The 19,621-nt window shown below is 32.8% G+C and overlaps 2 protein-coding genes across 2 annotated transcripts in view; both read right to left on the reverse strand.

Moving 5' to 3' along the window:
- LOC135081163 (brain tumor protein) overlaps positions 1–19,621 on the reverse strand; it is a 666,947-nt gene that overhangs the window by 501,148 nt on the left and 146,178 nt on the right. The window lies entirely within an intron of this gene.
- LOC135081155 (uncharacterized) lies at positions 4,466–10,784 on the reverse strand. The gene is made up of 4 exons (XM_063975888.1): positions 9,809–10,784; positions 9,408–9,512; positions 9,083–9,151; positions 4,466–8,788 (listed from the first exon to the last, which is right to left on the reverse strand). Coding segments are annotated over exons 1-4 (561 nt in total). The 5' UTR covers positions 9,811–10,784; the 3' UTR covers positions 4,466–8,403.

The following is a 19,621-nucleotide window of genomic DNA, read 5'->3' on the forward strand; positions in this document are numbered from 1 at the left end:
CAGCTTTAGGTTCTCTTGCGGGAGGTGCAGCTGGTATAGCAAAAGCTGTTAATGATTCTAAAGCCGCACAAAAGAGTCTAATGGAATCAGAAAGGCACAACAGAATGATGGAAGCGGTAGCCCTTGGAAAAGGACTGTATATAAAACCTCATAAAAAAGGAGCTGGTTTATATCTCAATCCGTCAAAAAACTAATTAAGCGGCTACCTAGACGTGCGCTCACTAACCTGGATATATTAGAACATGCTAGTGATATTCCATTCTTTCGTGGTGTATTCATGCGAGATACATTACCTGCGAAACCAAATAAGATAGAATGTGCTATCATGAATTTAGATATTAACAAAAATCCTGGAACACATTGGGTGGCCTTTGTAAAGCAATATGATTACGTTGAATATTATGACAGTTTTGGTAATTTAAAACCACCGTTGGAATTAGTCAAATATTTTAATAATTTACCTATAAACTATAATTATGTACGATATCAAGCCTTTGGTACAATAAACTGTGGTCATTTGTGTTTGAAATTTTTAAGGAATTATTGGAAAAAACATTTATATAATGAAATTTATAAATAAAAGTATCAGTATAATAATGTCTTTCACTGTGTCTATAACCGGAACAGGAGCCTCCTTAACAACAAATTATTCACCAACTTTAGAGCTTCGAGAGGACTACGAATGCGGTCTTTTATGTTTTTCAACCTTCAATTCAATTCCCAACATAGATGAAAGAAACAACAAGTTTTACTATGGTGAAAATGAGATCATCGAAATTCCTGAAGGGTCTTACGAGCTTCAGGATATTTGTGATTATTTAAAAAATAACATCAAGAACACTACATTAAATCTTACTTGCAATAATAACACATTGAAAACAAATATTTATTGTTCTGAAGACGTTCATTTTAATAAAAGTGGCTCAATTGGTAAAATATTAGGTTTTGGAATGGAAACAATAAATGCAAATATAAGTACTGAATCAAAGTATCCTGTGAGCATTCTATCAACAACCATTGTGAGGATCGAATGCGATGTAGTCAGTGGTTCATTTGTGAACGGGAAAGCAAGCCATATAATTTATGAATTCGTGCCTAATGTACCACCTGGTTATCGAATAATTGAAATACCTAAAAATTTGATTTATTTTCCTGTCAACCAAAGTTCTATAAGTGCTATCAGCATCAGGCTGTTGGACGCTGAAAACAAAGAGATAAACTTACGAGGTGAAGAAGTACAACTGTATTTACATTTCAGAAAAAAATGATTAACTTCAATAAAAATCCTTCTACATTGCTTACTCCAGTCAGTTCTAAAAGAACATTCCAGAAAGACAGACCGCTTCAGCTAAAAAAAAAGCTAACCAAGACCAATAAAGAATTTCTCAAATTAATTGGTTTAATAAAATGAATATTTTAAATATATCTCAACAAACATCATATGATAACAGCATTGAAAGTTTCGAGTACCATTCGTACAAACCATACGTAACAAGTTTCAACAAGAATGATGAAATACGAATACCGATCAACCAACAAGACTTGTACGTGTTACCTTCACTTAGTAGTCTATATATCGAAGGTAAAGTAGTTGTGTATAACAGCACCACCAAAGAAAAAGTATCAAATGTACACTTCGTTAATAATCCAGGCTTATTTCTCTTCCAAGACATAAGATATGAACTTAATGGAGTTGAAATAGATAAAATTAAGAATGCTGGTATTACTACAACAATGAAATCTTACCTATCCTTAAATGAAAATGAATCCAAATGTGGTCGAGTTTGGGGCTGGTCAACCGCGGGAACAAACAATGCTAGTGGTGGAGCATTTTCTGCATCTATACCATTAAATAGGATACTAGGATTTGCAGAGGATTATGAAAAAATTATCATTAACTGTAAACACGAGTTAGTGTTACTGAGAAGTAATACTAACCTTAATGCGGTCAAGTTAAATGCAGGTGAAGTTGTAGATGACATAATAATCAATAAAATTATTTGGCGCGTTCCACACATCAAAGTTTCAGACCGTGAGAGGATAAACCTATTGAAACACTTGGAGAAAGATCGAGCTATTCCATTAGTGTTTCGTAATTGGGATCTGTATGAATACCCATTACTGCCTAAAACACGTAAACATACTTGGTCAATTAAAACTTCATCGCAAATAGAAAAACCACGATTTGTTGTAATTGCCTTACAAACCAATCGCAAACATAACGCTGTGTTGTCAATGGCAGAATTTGATCATTGTCACGTACGAGATGTAAGGGTATTTTTAAATTCAACATATTATCCGTATGAAGGACTAAATGTCAGTTTTTCAGAAGAAAAAATTGCTTTATTATATGAACAGTATTCAAGATTTCAGCAGTCGTATCACGGACGCCGGTCAGAGCCGTTGTTGAGCTTGAAAGAATTCAGAGACGTAGCTCCCTTATTTGTTATCGACTGTTCAAGACAACACGAAACTTTAAAAGGTTCGATCGATGTAAGAGTTGAAATTGAAACAGACCAAGAGATACCAGATCAGACAGCTGCTTATTGCTTGATTCTAAACGATTGTATATTTGAATACAAACCTTTGAGTAATATCGTTAAGAAAATATCATGAATAGCAATATAATCGTAGATCTGCAAGGATTTAAAAATAGCAAAAATGAATTTATAATAAAAGAATTTGCTATAGCTACCCAAGAGCATACTCACATATTTTTGATTAAGCCTCCATACCCGTTCTCTTCATTGACTGCTGAAGAGAAAAAGCAAGTTTGCTGGATCGAAAAAAACAGAGGCTATCGATGGAGTGAAGGATATATTGACTATAGAGAATTTCAAAGACTTATCGTACCTTATTTAAAAGGTAAATATATCTTAGTAAAAGGAGAAGAAAAGATCAAATGGGTGCATAATTTATGTAATCAAAATGACGTTTTAGACGTAACTTGTTTAGGCGCTCCAAGTTTAAGTACTCTTTACAAACTTTATTGTTTTGATAACCCCACATTATTTAACTGTTTTACTCATAAGAAATATTGTGCATTAAAAAATGTGATGTGTATAAAGAAATGGTGTGTTGAAAAAAATGTAGCAGTATAATGTAAACTATTGAGTTTAAATTCTTTCTAAATCAAATCAAATCAAATAAATTTATTAAATATTTAAATTTATTAAATATTTCTAATGTACATATAATAATTTTCATTGTTTAATTCATAAAAATAATGTGTTTTGAAAAATGTATTTTGCATAAAACATAGAGTTCTCTAAATGGATATGAAATGTTTAATAAGGTGTAATGAAATGTTAATAAACTGATTATTTATTGATAAAAAAGGTTGTTTAATTTAACTGGAATACAAAATATGGAAATCCTAAGGCCTTTGTCCAGTAGTGGACGTCATTTGGTTGAACGAACGATCAAAATAAGAAGACACTTGTTACTGTAAGACTATATTTTCAAAAACACTTGTAATAAAAACACATGAAATCTTAATTTTATCGTCACCAAAAGAAAAAAAGAAAGAAAATAAAATTATTGCCTGATTAAGTTAATATAATAAGTACAAAAAGACTGATAATTTTCGGTTAATGTACTACAGTGTGATTGCTTCTATTCTTATAATTACATATTAATTTACAAGTTTGCGTTACACTTTAATAAAAACTTAATACTTACATTAAAAATATACACTTAAAAAACACTAAAAGTTATCACCACAAAGTTTTTTCGATATTTTTTGAACAAGATTGTCAGTGAGGTCCATGATTTCGTCGTATGAATCCTGGACCACGTATTGTGCGCTGATCAGCACATTATCCTCTTGGTCGGTGATTTCTGAGGATGAAGCCGATCCCATATCACTCACAATATCAATAACTTCTATTTTGATGAGCCTCTTTCCTTTCTGATTTTTCGTTATCACATAGGATTTCGTCGGTCCTAGTCTTCTTTTTGAAACACCTTTTTTATTCTTAGGCTTTTTCACTTGTCTTTGAACAGCGTGCGCGTGGAGTCTGGAACACAGCTCCGGAAATTCTTGCGTAAATCCCTCCAGCGGATCTTGAGCGTACTGGGATAACATGATGTCAGGAGATTGAGCCATTATCTATAACAAAATAAAGTTTCATTAGTAAAAATATTTTTAACGTAAAACAAAGTGTTACACAAACTTCGAAATAAATACTTACAAGAATAGAAGCAATCGCACTGTAGTACAACGTTCGTCAGAGACAAAGTGTGAATGGTAAGAAAATAACCGAGTTGAGGAATCAATCACATTTTGCTGAGTTTATAATTAATATCGTCGTCACTGACGACCTACATAATACTCAGCACGTGTACATAAACATGACAATCAGTATTGTCGAATGTTTCTTTTGCTTGAATTTTATAAATAAAAAAACAAAATATCAATTTAATTTAGCAGGTAAGGAATTTTGTAAGAAAACCAAAAAAAAAATATTCTGAAAATGATTTATTTTTATAAGTAAGTAAAAAGTAATGCTAACAGAAAATGCAATATAATATTAAATTTAACAATAAAGTCTAAAACTAACGTACCTATTTTACATAAAAATTATTTATATTTAATATTTATTTCAGCTTAAAGTTATTTATTACAACAAAGAGCTATGCCCCCATGCCATTGTGGATATTTTGTCTTGCAATATAAAACGTTTGTCATCCGCATTTGACAAAGCAATCTTATTAACAGTCTGTGTAAAAATATTATGCTTAATACATTTAAAGAGAATATTTTTCCTACGCACTATTTTATCGTTTAGTAATGCGTTACTATAATCAGATGCCTCCAAGTGCTTAATAACATTTTTTCTTATTCCTTTTGCCTTTTTAATGACATTAGAATCAGTTTTAATGCAATACAACTTTGATCTCAACCCTACAAATTCAGTCATTATACATCCGCCAAGTTCGTCTTTGAATAGACCAGGTACTTTTTTGTTTCGAATCGGAAGGTCATACTGATTTTTCAGAGCGTAATTACTGGTATCGAAATATTGTAAGAAATGTTGCTTTATATCTACGTAAAAATCATTTGTTTCTATTTGGTAGATAAAGCTATCGGTGTCTGTATAGCATAGTCGTACTCTATCTCCGTAGTGAGGCTTTATTACAGAGTAATGAAACTGGTACATGTGACTTTTAGAAAGTTCTAAAACGGCAAAGCCAATGTAAATTGGTTTATCTAATATAATTCTTTCCGGTTTCATTTGAATAGCCACTAAGTTTTCGGAGAAAATGGTGGCGCTATGGAAGTTTGGTCGAGAAATTAACTTTGCAGCAGAGAGAGACCGGTTTGTTCGATTGGTATCGTCCTGCCACTGATTCACTAATTTGATGTCTACTCTACGTTCAGTGTCTTCTAATGTTTTCCCAAAAACAGAATTATTCATAAGTTTGAATAAATCTTGTTGGAATGGTGTTACTGCTTTCTTTCTCAGTTCTGTGTTAAGATTTATATATTGCGCTAAAAATTTGCTTTGTTTAAAAGTCACAACTCGATGAATTTTTTGTAAAATTAGACCATGGTTTAAACAAGTCTTTAAATGAACGTAGTGAATCACATATTGGTATTTTGAATATAAGTTTGGTACTAATTTAGAAGTTTTACCTCCCGGAGGTATGAATTTCTCCGCGCAAAATGGATAATCGTTGTGAATACAATGCAATTCTTCCGGATATAATAAATCAACTTCAAGAATAAACCCAAAATCCGCATCGTCGCGCACGTTCATAATTTGTAATTGATCAATTTCGTGCTGTTTCAAAAATCTGAAATGGGATACTGGCAAAGACTGGCACATACTATAACCATAAAGATTATTACAGTCGATATATATGAGAAATGAATCCGTTTTAGTTTCATCATAATTATCCATGTAAATATTATTCGCCTGAGCATGTCTAGTAGAACATAAACAAATTCCACCCCGTATTCCTTTCTGTATGAGACGTATAATTTCTAAGTCAGACAATAACTCTAACTCTACTCCTGTTTTCAGCAACATTGCGTCAAATGATAAGCTCGGAGCTGTTAAGTAAAAAGCAGGATCTAAGTGATATTGCTTTTTACAAACCGCTCTAAAATTTTCAAAGACGTCTGTTAGTAAATAGACGTCGGTTTTGAGATAAAGATCTGTATATTCTCCCATATTGCTTATGTTAAAAGTATCCCAAATCACTTGTGCATGCATGTAATCTTCATCGCTGATACCTTCGTCAGTTAAAGTATTATAGAAGCTTTCTTTGGGAGGAAGTTGTCTCTCAGAGAACGATCTCCAAGATTTCATGTGGTCGTAGGGATAAATACCTTTGCGAGTCATTAATTTAAATTCGTTTTCTTTAGCAAAACATTGTTTTAAGTGAATGAAATCTGCTTTGTCTAAACCGTTTGCTAATTTTTCTAAGCTTGTGCCTAGAAATTTAAACGAGTCTACAAATCTTAATTGAGCAAATTTCCCATCAGACATTTTTAAAAATTTTGTGAATGAAATATAGTTTTCTTTATTCTTAGGTATTACTTTAATAGGACCCAAACTATCAGCCAATTCCTTAATGAATAAATGACAATCATAGCCTGCTAAATTATGAAAAAAAATAGGAACTAGTTTTGGGAGACTGTACTGTAAATTGCAGTACTGGTGAGCAGCACCTCGGTAGCAGCCTGTCAAGTGACAATGGTCTCTTACTTTGTCAAATAGCAGGAGACTATTGCAAATATGACACACGTCAGCTTTGGCATGCATTTTGGCATCACTTTCGTTAAACACCATTGGCACTTCAACGTTTAAAATTTCATAAATTTTTTCTACGTCTCTATACAGACATTTGAGAAATTTTTGAACACAGTCGCGACCGCGGTACGAAATGAATCGATTAAGTTTGCTATCAAATGAGCAAACAATGCGATAAGCAAAAGCTGCTGGAATGTGTTGTGTACGATTTAACGTAAAACTACAATTTGGATCAGGCTCACAAGTCGTTATTGGTTTAAGTAGAGTTTCAAAGTCGGCGTACACCACAAAAGGAACATCCTGTTTCCGATTAAAATTTTTAAAATGAAGACAACTACCATGTTCCGGAAGCACGGTAGTCACACCGCAACAAGTGTGACTATTAAGTTTCTCTTCAGACGAAAAAAACAGCATACAATCATCACAAAAGTATATCGTGCCATGATGCTTTGTTATTTGAGTACGAACAAGACGTGACAAATTTTTTATTAAAACATAGTGCGATTTGTTTCCCTTTTCAAGTAATAATAAATTGATCCTTGTTTTTCTTTTAAACTCAGATCTGTAAATTGGACCCACAATGCGATTACTTTTTAAGGAATATACATTTATGGATATATTTTGATTATTTTTTTCAAATGTTCTTATATCTGTGAAAGTAACAGGGAAGTTTAGACCATCAATATTCAATACGTCTTGAAAATTAGGATAGGACGATGGACGATCTCCGTTGCGTTTTGCAGGATAAAGGGCTGCGACAACGCTCCATAAAAAACAAAAGCTATCTTTGTTTTGGATATTGATGCATGCTTTTTTCTTTTTTAAATATAATGGCAAATCCATATAACTAGAACCTGAACCACTTAAAGGATCGAATTTATTGATATTAATCTCTACATAAATGTTATTTAGAAAGGCCCACCCACTGTCACGGTCCTGAAATTCTTCAACTTTTTTACACAAGTTATTAACAACAGAGTCAAATATTTGGTTCCAGTTAAAGTTACGATGTATTGTTATATTCTTAGTGGCAAAAGATTTAACGTCTTGGGAATCATTTTTTAGTAAAATGAAATTAGCAAAATACTCAATATTTATCTTTAAACTTACGTATTTTTTTAACGACTTTTCGATAAGACTACATAATTTTCCACGTTTACTGTTTAAAAATATATCCGGTAAAGTTGACTCGTGTTCCACATTTGCTGGAATTCTAAATGATGCAATACGACCTTTAAATGCAGAGGTTACCTTAAGTACTCCGTCTTCTACCGGAACCGCACATTTGTTTTTGTGCGCATTACTCCTCAAGTGACCTATCCAATGCGTATTTTCCACGCGGGTACCACAAGCAGTACAAAAAGGCATGTTATCAATACACTTTAAGCTGAAATAACGTCTTTAGGTATTTTACTAGTAAACAATAACGGGAATTACACAATTTATGAATTATACAACAAACTATGGCTTATAAATTCTAAAAGAAGATTTAGGTTTAAGATTTAACAGAAAATTAACGAGAGTCTAACTCTAGATGTTCATATATGACTAAACTTAAAAGCCTATAGGAAAATGCAACAAAAAATATATTAGATGCTATTTATTTTAAATCATTCTCAGAATAGAACTAACTAACTTAAAACTAAGATTTAAAGTTTATTTTATTATTATAAAATATTGGCTCGCGGTCTTCAAACAATTTCTTCGTGGTCTTCATAAATTTTTGAAGATCCCGCCACTGCGATGTTTCGCTGTTAAGCTGAACCTTCAGCGTGTGCAGCGTCTTCTTGTAGCGATCCGCGGGCGGCGTCTTGAGCGCGTCCCTGGTGTTGTAAACACGCACCTCCACGTAATAAGCGCCCTCGAGCGGAACCGTTCGCCGCACGACACCGTTGGCCACCTTCGAGGTCAGGCTGCTGTCCAGCTGCTGACGACCGACTTTTAGTCGTTGAGAGTTTTCGATGGCGACACTTTCGTCTTCGTCGGATAGTAGCCCGAACAGATCCGTAGAACTCTTCGTTGGAGCTCTGAAAATTAAAACATTAAAGCATTATTTACGACTTAAAATAGTGTACATGTATTAAAATATCAATTGTTTGTATTTTCCAAATCGGTATTTCTATCTAACCTAACTTATTAACTGCACTGCCTAGTTAGTTTATCTCTATTATGTGTCTAGTAAGTTGGCTGGTAGAAAATACCTATTAATTAGGTCCTCTGTTTAAATATAATTTATTAGGCAATAAAAAAGATCGAAAACAACATTTGTAGAAAAACATCAGATATGATATCTGCATAAAGCTTAACAAATTAATACTCACCGAGGTCTAGAAGCTACAGGTTTCTTTTTCAGCGCTGCTGGCTGCACAGTTTCACACTCAGAGTCTGATCTGTGAAATTAATAAGAAATAAATTAATAAACTTGCGTTATGAGGTTGCATTTTTTGATCACACATCTTTGCCTTAGCAAAGTAATTGCATGTAAAGATGTAGACATAATACTACAGAATATTTAATAATAAGTACTACTAAAAATTAAATAGTTCATTAAAATTTTAGTAGTTACATTAAAATAATCATACTATGTTACAATAAAAATATCATACTATGTTAGTTACATTAAAATGATCATACTATATTACGTACCTTGATGAAGTTGGCGCAGTCTTCCTCTTCTTCGTATGTTTACGAGGGTTAGCGATGATGGAGGTGGAACTCCCACCGAATGTGGATTCAAACTCTGAGTCAGACCTGTAAAGATAATGACAATTCAAAGTCACATAATTTCCATCCTGTGCAATGAAAGTACACTCTGCTACGAATAGTAAACGAACAACAGTTTATAGTCAACGTCAAAAATATGTATATACTTTGACAAACGCTGCAAAACATTAAAGTTAGTTTTAAATCTTCAGTGCTAATGTCTTAAACTTTAAAGTAACATGATTTACATGATGTTTGGCTAACTATTAACTAAACTAACGAATCTCTCCATCAAATCTAAACATATCACAGTTAAAAATAGTCAAAATAAAAAATATACTCACATATTGAACACTCACAATTTACTCAAGATGTGACGTCACTGGAGCTAGTTCCTCCTTCTGAAGCACTTCGAAATACAGAATGAAGCTCATACTGCGAGCCCCCAAATTTAAAGGGAAAATATTGATAATTCAGCAATAAGGTTAGGCCCATCGCAAACGTTACGTACCGAGAAAACAATGCTCCTATGGAGTAGTGGCGTACCGGTAGTTCGGTACGCTATAACAGAGGTTGCATGTTCGATTCCCGCTCAATACAAAATATTTGTGTCATGAACATATATTTTTATGTAACATAATATTCGAAATTTATTGAAATAATATTATCACTTTCTGCAGTCGATTTATACAGCTTGCGCATTGCGTTCACGCCGGGCCTAATGCTTATGCACACTCAGGTATTTACGAAAACTGGGGCGATGACGCGAATTCCTGTATGAAAATATACTACGGTGAAGACAAATTAAATATAATTACAAAATCACGATTTGATTTAAACTAAAACATAGTAAATATTGCATGATTTTGTGGGTATATTTAACATTTCAAAATATTTGACGTTATTAGTTTTAAATTAAACTTGAAATGATAACATGATAATTATCTTGATTTACTTAATATAAAATATAAGACTAAGGTTGATTTGCACCAATTTACCTATGACCTTAACTATGACAATGACCAGTTTGTCCACACCAGGAGTTTGAGACAGATTTTTGACGATTTTTAAAGTTTAAATAAAATGGTGCAACTCAGCCTGATTGCAATTATTACGCTTCCGAAAGTTAGTTTTACAATGTTTTGGTTTGTTCTCATAATTCATTCGATTGATCATAATAATGAAGTACATAGTTAATAAACTTTACCTACGTAATTATTGGTCAATCAATATAATATGTTTTAGTACTGTAGTAGTAATGTTCTGAAGGTTGGTTGGAAGAGATCGCTTTTTAACGATACGACACCGTAACAACTTTTTTGGTGTGCAATAAAGAGTATATAAATTATCTATCTTCATCTTAGGTTTGACTTCTTTGCCTTATAACTTTTGTTTGATAGTTGTTGGTATCTGGGAATAAAAACAGGTTTTTATCCCTCACTACAATAATTACCTAATTAATAAAGAGACAAAGCCATGGTATAATTGTTTACTCGTTAAAATATCATCAACTTAGCAACCGGATGTCGGACCATTTCAATAGATTTATAGTTGAATAATGCAATTTAACAATTTACATAATTCTTACATCACAGTGCAAGCTATAAAATCATATAAAGAAATGGATTTGTAATCATTTTTATAGCACGTCAGTATGGTTTGTATTTATAGCAATCAAAGAGCTCAAGCATTATGAGAATGTGACGTCAATACAACAGCATTGCAACATTGCGCTTTATGTTACAGTTTGACACAGCAAAAATGGTATGTTAGTCGACGTTCTGATAATAGTGTAAGAGCCAAGGTTCATTGCAGGGACGGCAAACCAAAGTAAATTTTAAAATGTGTCACATCATTTTTAATTTAACGTAACCAATACTTTATATTATATTACTAGCTTTTTTCTCTCATTTTATGTTTAAGATAAGTCATGTCGTCACTTATTTATTCTCAAAAAGATGGATTATGATGAAAGTATTGATAAAAATATGTGATGAATAATTGCATGATAAAAATAAATAAATTAGTATTTATATTTATTATTTAAACCCTAAGCTTTGAGATGAAAATGTATACTAGTCAACCTATGATGGATTAAATTAAAAGATTGCATACAGCTCCTTGACTATGACTTCATGTTACATGGAAGTTACGTTTGGTCCAAGTCACAAGAAATTAGGCAGATATGATTAATATTTTATTTAGTTGATATTCTTAACTTATTTTTTAGAACTACCAGTCAACCTATGATGGACTATATTGAATGATTGCATACTATTCTTTGACTATGACTTCAAGTTAGACCAAAGTATGTTTGGTCCAAGTTAAAAGAATCATAGACAGATATACAAAGACAAACTTATTATTTTTTGGTTGATATTATTATTTTATTTTGTTGAATTAATAAGTTAATGAGTTCCTTTTTGGAAAATCTTATCAATTTATAAGATAAATCATAAATATGCTATAACTATTAATGTATGGCTGAGAATTAATTAATAACCTGCATTCGTACGTACTATTAACATATTTAAATTTACAAATACTTAAAGTATTGTCTTAATACTCATTTGTTTTCGATGCTCGCTAATTTTAATTATCAAAATCGCTACAGTTTATGCACTTGGACCGCAACAGTGCTGAAATTGCATATTCCGCCTTCAATAGTCAGTTGTGTCAATTTGTGTGAAAGTGTTAGTAGTGTATAGTGGGAGCCTAATTAATTCATAAGGAATATCTTTTAGGTTTTGTATTCTTGGATGTAACCTAACAGTAAGCTGCCATTGGTATAACATTTTACCTATGTTGGATGGAGAGACATGAGCCAAGCTGGTACAGAATATACATACATACTGTAATTCTGTGTGTTCTCTCGAGGCAATCGGCTCATCCACATGGTTGAACGGTTTACCCATGGTGCTACCGCTGTATAAGGGCATGCGTCATATTGGCCCATGAATACGAATCTTATAGAACTTATGAATTATTATTGACTCTCACTCAAGATATTATAGTGTGTAACTCAATCGGTTTATAATTCTCATATTTGAGGTTCTCGTATACATGGATGTAACCTAACAGTAAGCTGCTATTGGTATAACATTTTTACTCGTGTTGGATGGAGAGTCATGAGCCAAGCTGGTACAGAAAATTACATAAAAGTAAATTCTGTGTGTTCTCTCGAGGCAAGCTGCTCATCCGCATGGTTTTAAGGTTTACCTATGGTGCTACCGCTGTATAAGGGCATACGTCAAACTGACCCATGTATACAGATTTCTAAAAAGGAATTGTAAATTCCAATTGGGTTTGTTTTGTCATGTGATCGAAAGTGCGTGGACTCAAGGAAAAAGGTGATGTTGTGCTAGTAGCCGTGTGAAGGTAAGTCAAGTCTTTATGGAATATTCTATTCTGCATTACTACAGGCATGGTTTACTTACGATCGTGTTATTGGGCGATCTATCGCACAGAGTGAGGTCGCAACTGCGACCGACCGAATGTGAGATAGAACGCCCAATAACATACTACTATTATCCATAGATATTTCTTTATTTCTATGGAAAGAAATTATTTTCATATTTTTCCAAAAAGTAAGGGCAGAGTAGTAAGTAGTAACCTTTTGTAAGCTATTGAGGTTAAAAGGCCATAATATCAATTCCGTATAAAAATTGTAATTTAATAAACTGACCATGGTAAAGGTATACCTTCAATAGCATGTTGAACGAAGTATTCTCTCAAGGTATACTCTCAAAAATCTCATTTTTTGAGAATATTGAAGGTATCTTCTATTGAGAAAAGTGTGAAAAGGCGAAGAGATGAACTGCGATCTGCGGTCCATGTGTAATGCAGATGTCGCTTGCCCATAAGCCATGTAATGCCAAAACTAAATAAATAATTAATTTACACAGATTAGAAATACCTTAATGCTTCTTCGGTATGCCTAGAGAGAGAGTTACGAATCTGCACTGCTATCTTCTGGGCTCTCAAAAATAATTACATTTGCCTTAATTTTCATCTGAGACGGTACAGCTACGTTATCGCGCTACAAAGCGCTCCTCTGACACTCTCCTTTACCGCACAAAGCGCAAGCGGTTACGTACTATTGCATTTAGAATCCATTTTGTAGCACCATTTGCATTAAGGTTTTCACAGGCAGGATTATCCGGATATTAGCCTATTAGTGCTTACAACACAAGGTGTAGTTTCCTCCAGCCAAGAAAATACCGCAGTAAGTGTTTTTAGAAGACATTTTCGAGGAGTGCTTCGGAAAATTGAAACTTAACAGCTTTTGTTATTTGTAGTGGTGAAACATTTACGCTTAATTGAACGTAAATACTTAAATGAACGAAGTAACATGTTTTTTTTAACGTTTTTATTGCGTTTCAAAGTATATTACTGTTTTTTTTTGCTTCAATTTTCTAGAAACATCTTAAAGAAAATGTATCTGTAGCAACACTCTCTAATTTACTGAAAAAACTTTTTGCAAATGAAGAAGTGTTCCTCATTTTATTTAACAACTCAATGAAAACAAACGAAGGAGAATTTATTGCTTTTAGGGGTCCGCCTACAAGAAGAAATGAAAATTGGAAAACTAGGATATACTTAAATTAAATTGTAAGTCACATTATTAAAGGCTTAGTAGCTTTGCTTAAACTGTGTACATCCACCGATTTTTTTTTATCGTTAGTCTTTTTTCTGCGACAAATTACATAATATCTTGTACAGATGTTCCAGAAACGTCCCGAGAAGTTAATATTGCGATCGAGGTCCAAATGCTGCATGATTGGTGGATTTTGACATCTGTCAATGTCATGTCAAAAATAACCAATCATGCAGCATTTGGACCTCGCGTCTACGTATTGCCATCTGGCGGATTTTTCAATCGCGAAAACCCTCATTCATTTTAAAATCAATTTTATTTTACCGTAACTTTAGGGTTTATTTTTGAACAGATCAAATAATCTGGTTTGAATTCTACGGAACTTTTGAATTTGGAATTTCCACTCCCTTTTTTTCAAAGGCTGCGTTGTTAGCAGACTGGCCAGCTTCCTCTTGCTTATTATCTTTTATTATGGTACTAGTGAGGGGAAAAGTTTTTTACTAAGATGTAAGTTTAGCATATTGGGCATCTTGTAAACTGATGACAGACGTATAAACTTATAAACTGTGAGATTATAAGTTTGCTACAAAATAATATGATCAAATAAACTTATTTTAAAGAACATGATAAAATATTGTCAACTAAAATAATGTACAGCTTTCGAAACCTTAAAAAAGGTGTTTCCAAGTATAATTATATTAATTCGCGTATTACATGTACAACTTAAGAAACTAATGATTAGAACACAATATAGGCATTTTTTACTCATCATTTATAAGCAGATTAAAACCACGTCACTCATAGATTCTTGTTCTAAAATAAAGATATCTTAACTATCGACATAACATCGCTACGTTTCCCATCATTATCCTCAGTATTAGACATTATATTTATCTATTTACTTTTACACCTGTTTGGCCTTTTTAGGAGGGTTGGCCCTCCCCCAATGTTTTCATTAAACTTAGTTAATTTTCTTTTGCTTCCCTACCCTCCGATCCGGCGTTTCAGTAAAAAGGATTATTATTTTTCATCGATGGAGTGTGAAGGGTGCTTAAGGTTTTTTAACAGAATCGTTAGAGATTTTCGTATTAATGCTTGAACAAATTTTTATTGGCTGCCGAAATTTTTGAAGCGGGAATAATGGGTAATAAGTGCTTGATGCTTTTTTAATTAAAACGAGGGAATACTCGTATTCAAGTTTCAACGGTTGGTTATTAAGGCGCATACTTTTTGTTACTTTTTGAAACGCATACTTTGTAAGAGGAAACTCAAATTTTATGGTAATAAACTCTTTTCGTCAGTTTTGGAGTTATTACTGAATATTAACAATGTATTTTAATAACTTTAACATTACAATACTTACTTTTATTACATTTTGTATATTTCAGTTAATAATGATGACAATGTGATCAATAAATCTCACCTTCCAGATTTAGAACATCTTACAAGAAATAATGAAAAAAAAAATACGCGAGTGTAAAATACATACAATTCACTAAACGTGCCTACTTTACAATTAATTTGGAGACAGTTCTAAATAAATTTTGTTGGTGTAAAATGCAGTAAACGGTATCCACCTATTTGTTTAACCAGAACCACATAAAGCACTGACAGTCAGAAAAAGGCGACTCTAACACAATTCCGTAAATCCAGAGCTAAAAGGCTCTAGAAGAGTCAGAGTTATTGTTATAAATGACCGTAACCACAACTACGCGATACAATACAGAGAAAGTCAGTAGGTTCATTTTAAATTCAAGAAGTTTCTTCTTTGTGTTGGCCCTCACAATTTGGTGTTAAATTCAATTGCCTTAAGCGTAGTCGGTATCAAAAGGTATTTGTAGAGACTAATAGTTAATAGCTTAATTTAAGAGGTAGAAAATAAATACTTTTTTTTTTAATGTAGGACAAGGCAGGCATTCGTTCTGCGAGTTCATAGTGGGCCATAATGCCTAGACAACCAGATTTTTTGTGCTCAGAAACTTTTAGATTGCAAGAAAATTGTTGCAAGATATTCTGTTGTACTTTCTATATCTAGTTATTTTAAGGTTCCTAAATTTCAGCTAACTGGCATCCTACCACTTTACAAAAATGTTGGTAGTTATATCTTGGTATTTATTAACTTTCACAAACAACTTTAAATTTTTTTGTATCTTTAATATGAGACTAATCTGTACGCCACTCATAGGCCAAACGAGCCAAAGAGCTCTACTCATTATATACCACATGAATTCCACATGTTCACCTATGTTTTTATAAATAAATGATCTGATTTGAAACAAAATAACAGTAAAAAAATATTTATACATAATTAATTCTCTTGCGAACCTGTTGAAGGCATAGATACTGTTTCTTATACCTAAGTGGGTCTACTATATCTATTTCAATAATGTACGCCATCTTTCCGCGAAATTTCCTAAAGCTATTTGTCTGGAGCCTGGTGATTGATTCAGCCTGCCCGTTGGTTACCGAATTTTGCAAAATTAAATTGAGATTAATGGTCACGAAATAGTGGAACGTTCAGGTTAACTCGATCTAGAAAACGTTTGAACTGGGAGAAATTGTATTATGTATAGAATTGTTTCAAATGTGAGTTACTTAGTATGAATCACCTGTCAGGCTGTGATCCTTAATGTAGAGTAATCGTCTAGAATAAATCTCAAAAGTATGAAATCGGGTTTTTGTATAAGTAACGTCATAAATGACTTGTGACGCCGGAAATGGTGAAAATTAAAAAATCATAAAATCCTTATAGTTCACAAAATTGACACCGTGGCTTAGTGGCATCAACTAAGACAAGAATAGTCTTTTTGACATTTAGACATATTCCATACACCTAAAATAGCGTGAATTCAAAAAATATATCATTTTAATTTAAAAACAGTACCGTACTCCACTATAGCTAAGGCTACTCTGTTCTTCTCTAAACATAATTAAAAATTAACGCATAATTAATCCATAATAATTTTACGCGAAAATATTTTAATCGTATGTAAAACCACTGGTTATTTATCCGCTATGTAACCGTGTAACACTATGTAACATTATTGTTTAATGTATAATATTATTATAAATTGCATAAAATCCTTTTCGGTAGAATACCGTCGTTATTAATGCTTGTAGTAAACAGGGTTACTTGAACGGTTGCCTGAGCCTCGTAAGATATATCAACATTAGTGGTGTCGGTTGCAATGTTTGTCGATGAAACTTTTCGATATTTTAGAAATAGATCATAATTGCATCTTTCAGAAATAAATACGTAACGAAAAATAAAGTAAGAAAGTGTTTATTTCCGAAATTATGTACTTTTTATCCGGATGATTTTGGCATTTATTTTGTTTTAACATAAAATAAGATATAAAGAAACGTAAAAATGGTTACTACGAGTACTTTAGGTTTGCCAAAAAGCTACCACTATAATCTTGTAGATTCAAAGCTGATCTACTTGACTGGAATACTGTATGAACCATAATGAAAATCTACGAAATAAATGATTCTGTCACTTTATACGAATATCATGTACATGATCAATAAATAGATATTTATGTAACGTGGAAATAATATTCCCAGCACTTCTAGGTATACTCGTCTTATTATCAAAGTATCGATACCTAGGTATACCTTAATTTACTTAGCTATTTACACAACACTAAACTTAAGACCTGGCTCGAAGATTGGCCTCCGGGCTATTCGCTGAGAACACGATGCACTGACTTAGTACCTATCTCAAGCACTGAATAACTATACAGGGTGAGGTAGGACCAGTGACCTTTGGAAAATAGAATATAAAGCTTGGGGTAAACAAATAGCTCTAACGTAACTATGGGTTATATTTTTAAGACTCGCGTTATTTTGGTTTAACACCACTTGACAGAATTACCGAGGCTGTTGTTTTTCTTATGGTGAATTCAATGCAGAGAGAAATTTTATATCGAGAATATACAGCAATTCCCCTGCTAAATGACCATTCACGGTCAATGATTGACCTCTGTAAGAAAATATTGTCCAAAACATACTAATTGACCGTAGTTTTCAGGCTAATGAAAAAACAATAGACACTCACTTTGAGCCTAGGCTCGACTTGATCGATTTTTGGGCCCGATTCTAATTTGTATGAAGAATCGGCTGTACCAAATCGGTATAATGTGCGTACTTTCATACATGTCCATTAACAGCCCGACCCAACTATCGGCCGACGAAAAATGGTCTGAGCCTATGCTGAGAGGTCTCTTACAAAAAAAAAATGATTACGTAACAAAAACCTGTTCACTTTTAGACATCCTGTACACAAGATGTATGCTATAGCGTACATATTATACGATAATGTTCGCTTTATCGGTAAGGCGCCTTCGATTCGGTATAATTTATACCAGCATCTACAGGGTATTAGGAGCCTTATATGGATTATGGTCTGAAATTAGTGACCTAGGTCGGACCTAGCGGGTATTTATGTGGGCCTTGTTTGGAAAGGATGATTAAGTAACTTGCTATAGATGGGAGATTATTTTAGATGTTGAGTAAATTTTACGTACTTAGTTCACTTATAATGGATCTACTATTTACACTTTAGATTGTTTGATGTTATGTTTATACATCGAAACTGCTAAAACAAATGACATAATATAAGATGATTAGATATAATTAAACTTAGAGTTTATTAAGTGACTCAATGAAAATAACATCAAACTTATACTTACATACATTTTTATTGCAAAATCGCTTATACTATTACAACTAAGAAGATATCAGTGTTAAGCTAGATAGGCCACAACCGTTCGTAAAAACTAAATCCTTAGGATATAAGAAAGATTATACTGTAGAAATACCTAAGATATAAGTAAGATTATACTGTAGGAATCCCTAGGCTATAAGTAAGTTTCTACTAATCTCTTAGCAATGATTTTATTTTCCTAATATGTAATACCTTTGTACGCCGACCTTGGGCCAAACATAGTGATACCGACTATTTTTTAAAACCTGTAATATGTACCTAATTTACCTATTTTATGTTCCACGAATAAACATATTTTGATTTTGGAAATGTACTTACTACCGATAAAACTATGTACCTAAATATGTTGCCATTCCACAAACAAGCAAAATACAAACCACTTTACGTTAATTCTACATTTCAATTCCATATAAATTGGAATTGATCTCGAAATTTCTCCAACTATTTATCGAAGGTTTTGAAGCAGCTCAAAGGGTTCCCAAATACGGCATAATATCGAGGCAAAAACTTATAGGTGAGCAAATAGATTTTATCAAAGAAATATCGGAAATTTACAAGTTGTTCGTGTTACAACCGTTTTATTATGCCGCGGCACGTCTCACTCAGTATAGCTTATTAAAATATTTCTTTGGTAAAATGGAAAAAACTGTAGTTTATTGGAGTCTATAATTTAGGTTCAGATATTTTTCTTGAATATAGTTTGGAGCTGTTTAGCTCCGAACAAGCTTTTGTTATGGAAAAGTTTAGTTCATTTTGTTTTCTTCATAGTAAATTGGATAAAGTAACTAAGTATGTGAACACGTTTTCAATCAAAATTTTAATTGGTTTTTC

Source organism: Ostrinia nubilalis, chromosome 19 (assembly GCF_963855985.1).
Source record: "Ostrinia nubilalis chromosome 19, ilOstNubi1.1, whole genome shotgun sequence".
NCBI lineage: Eukaryota > Metazoa > Arthropoda > Insecta > Lepidoptera > Crambidae > Ostrinia > Ostrinia nubilalis.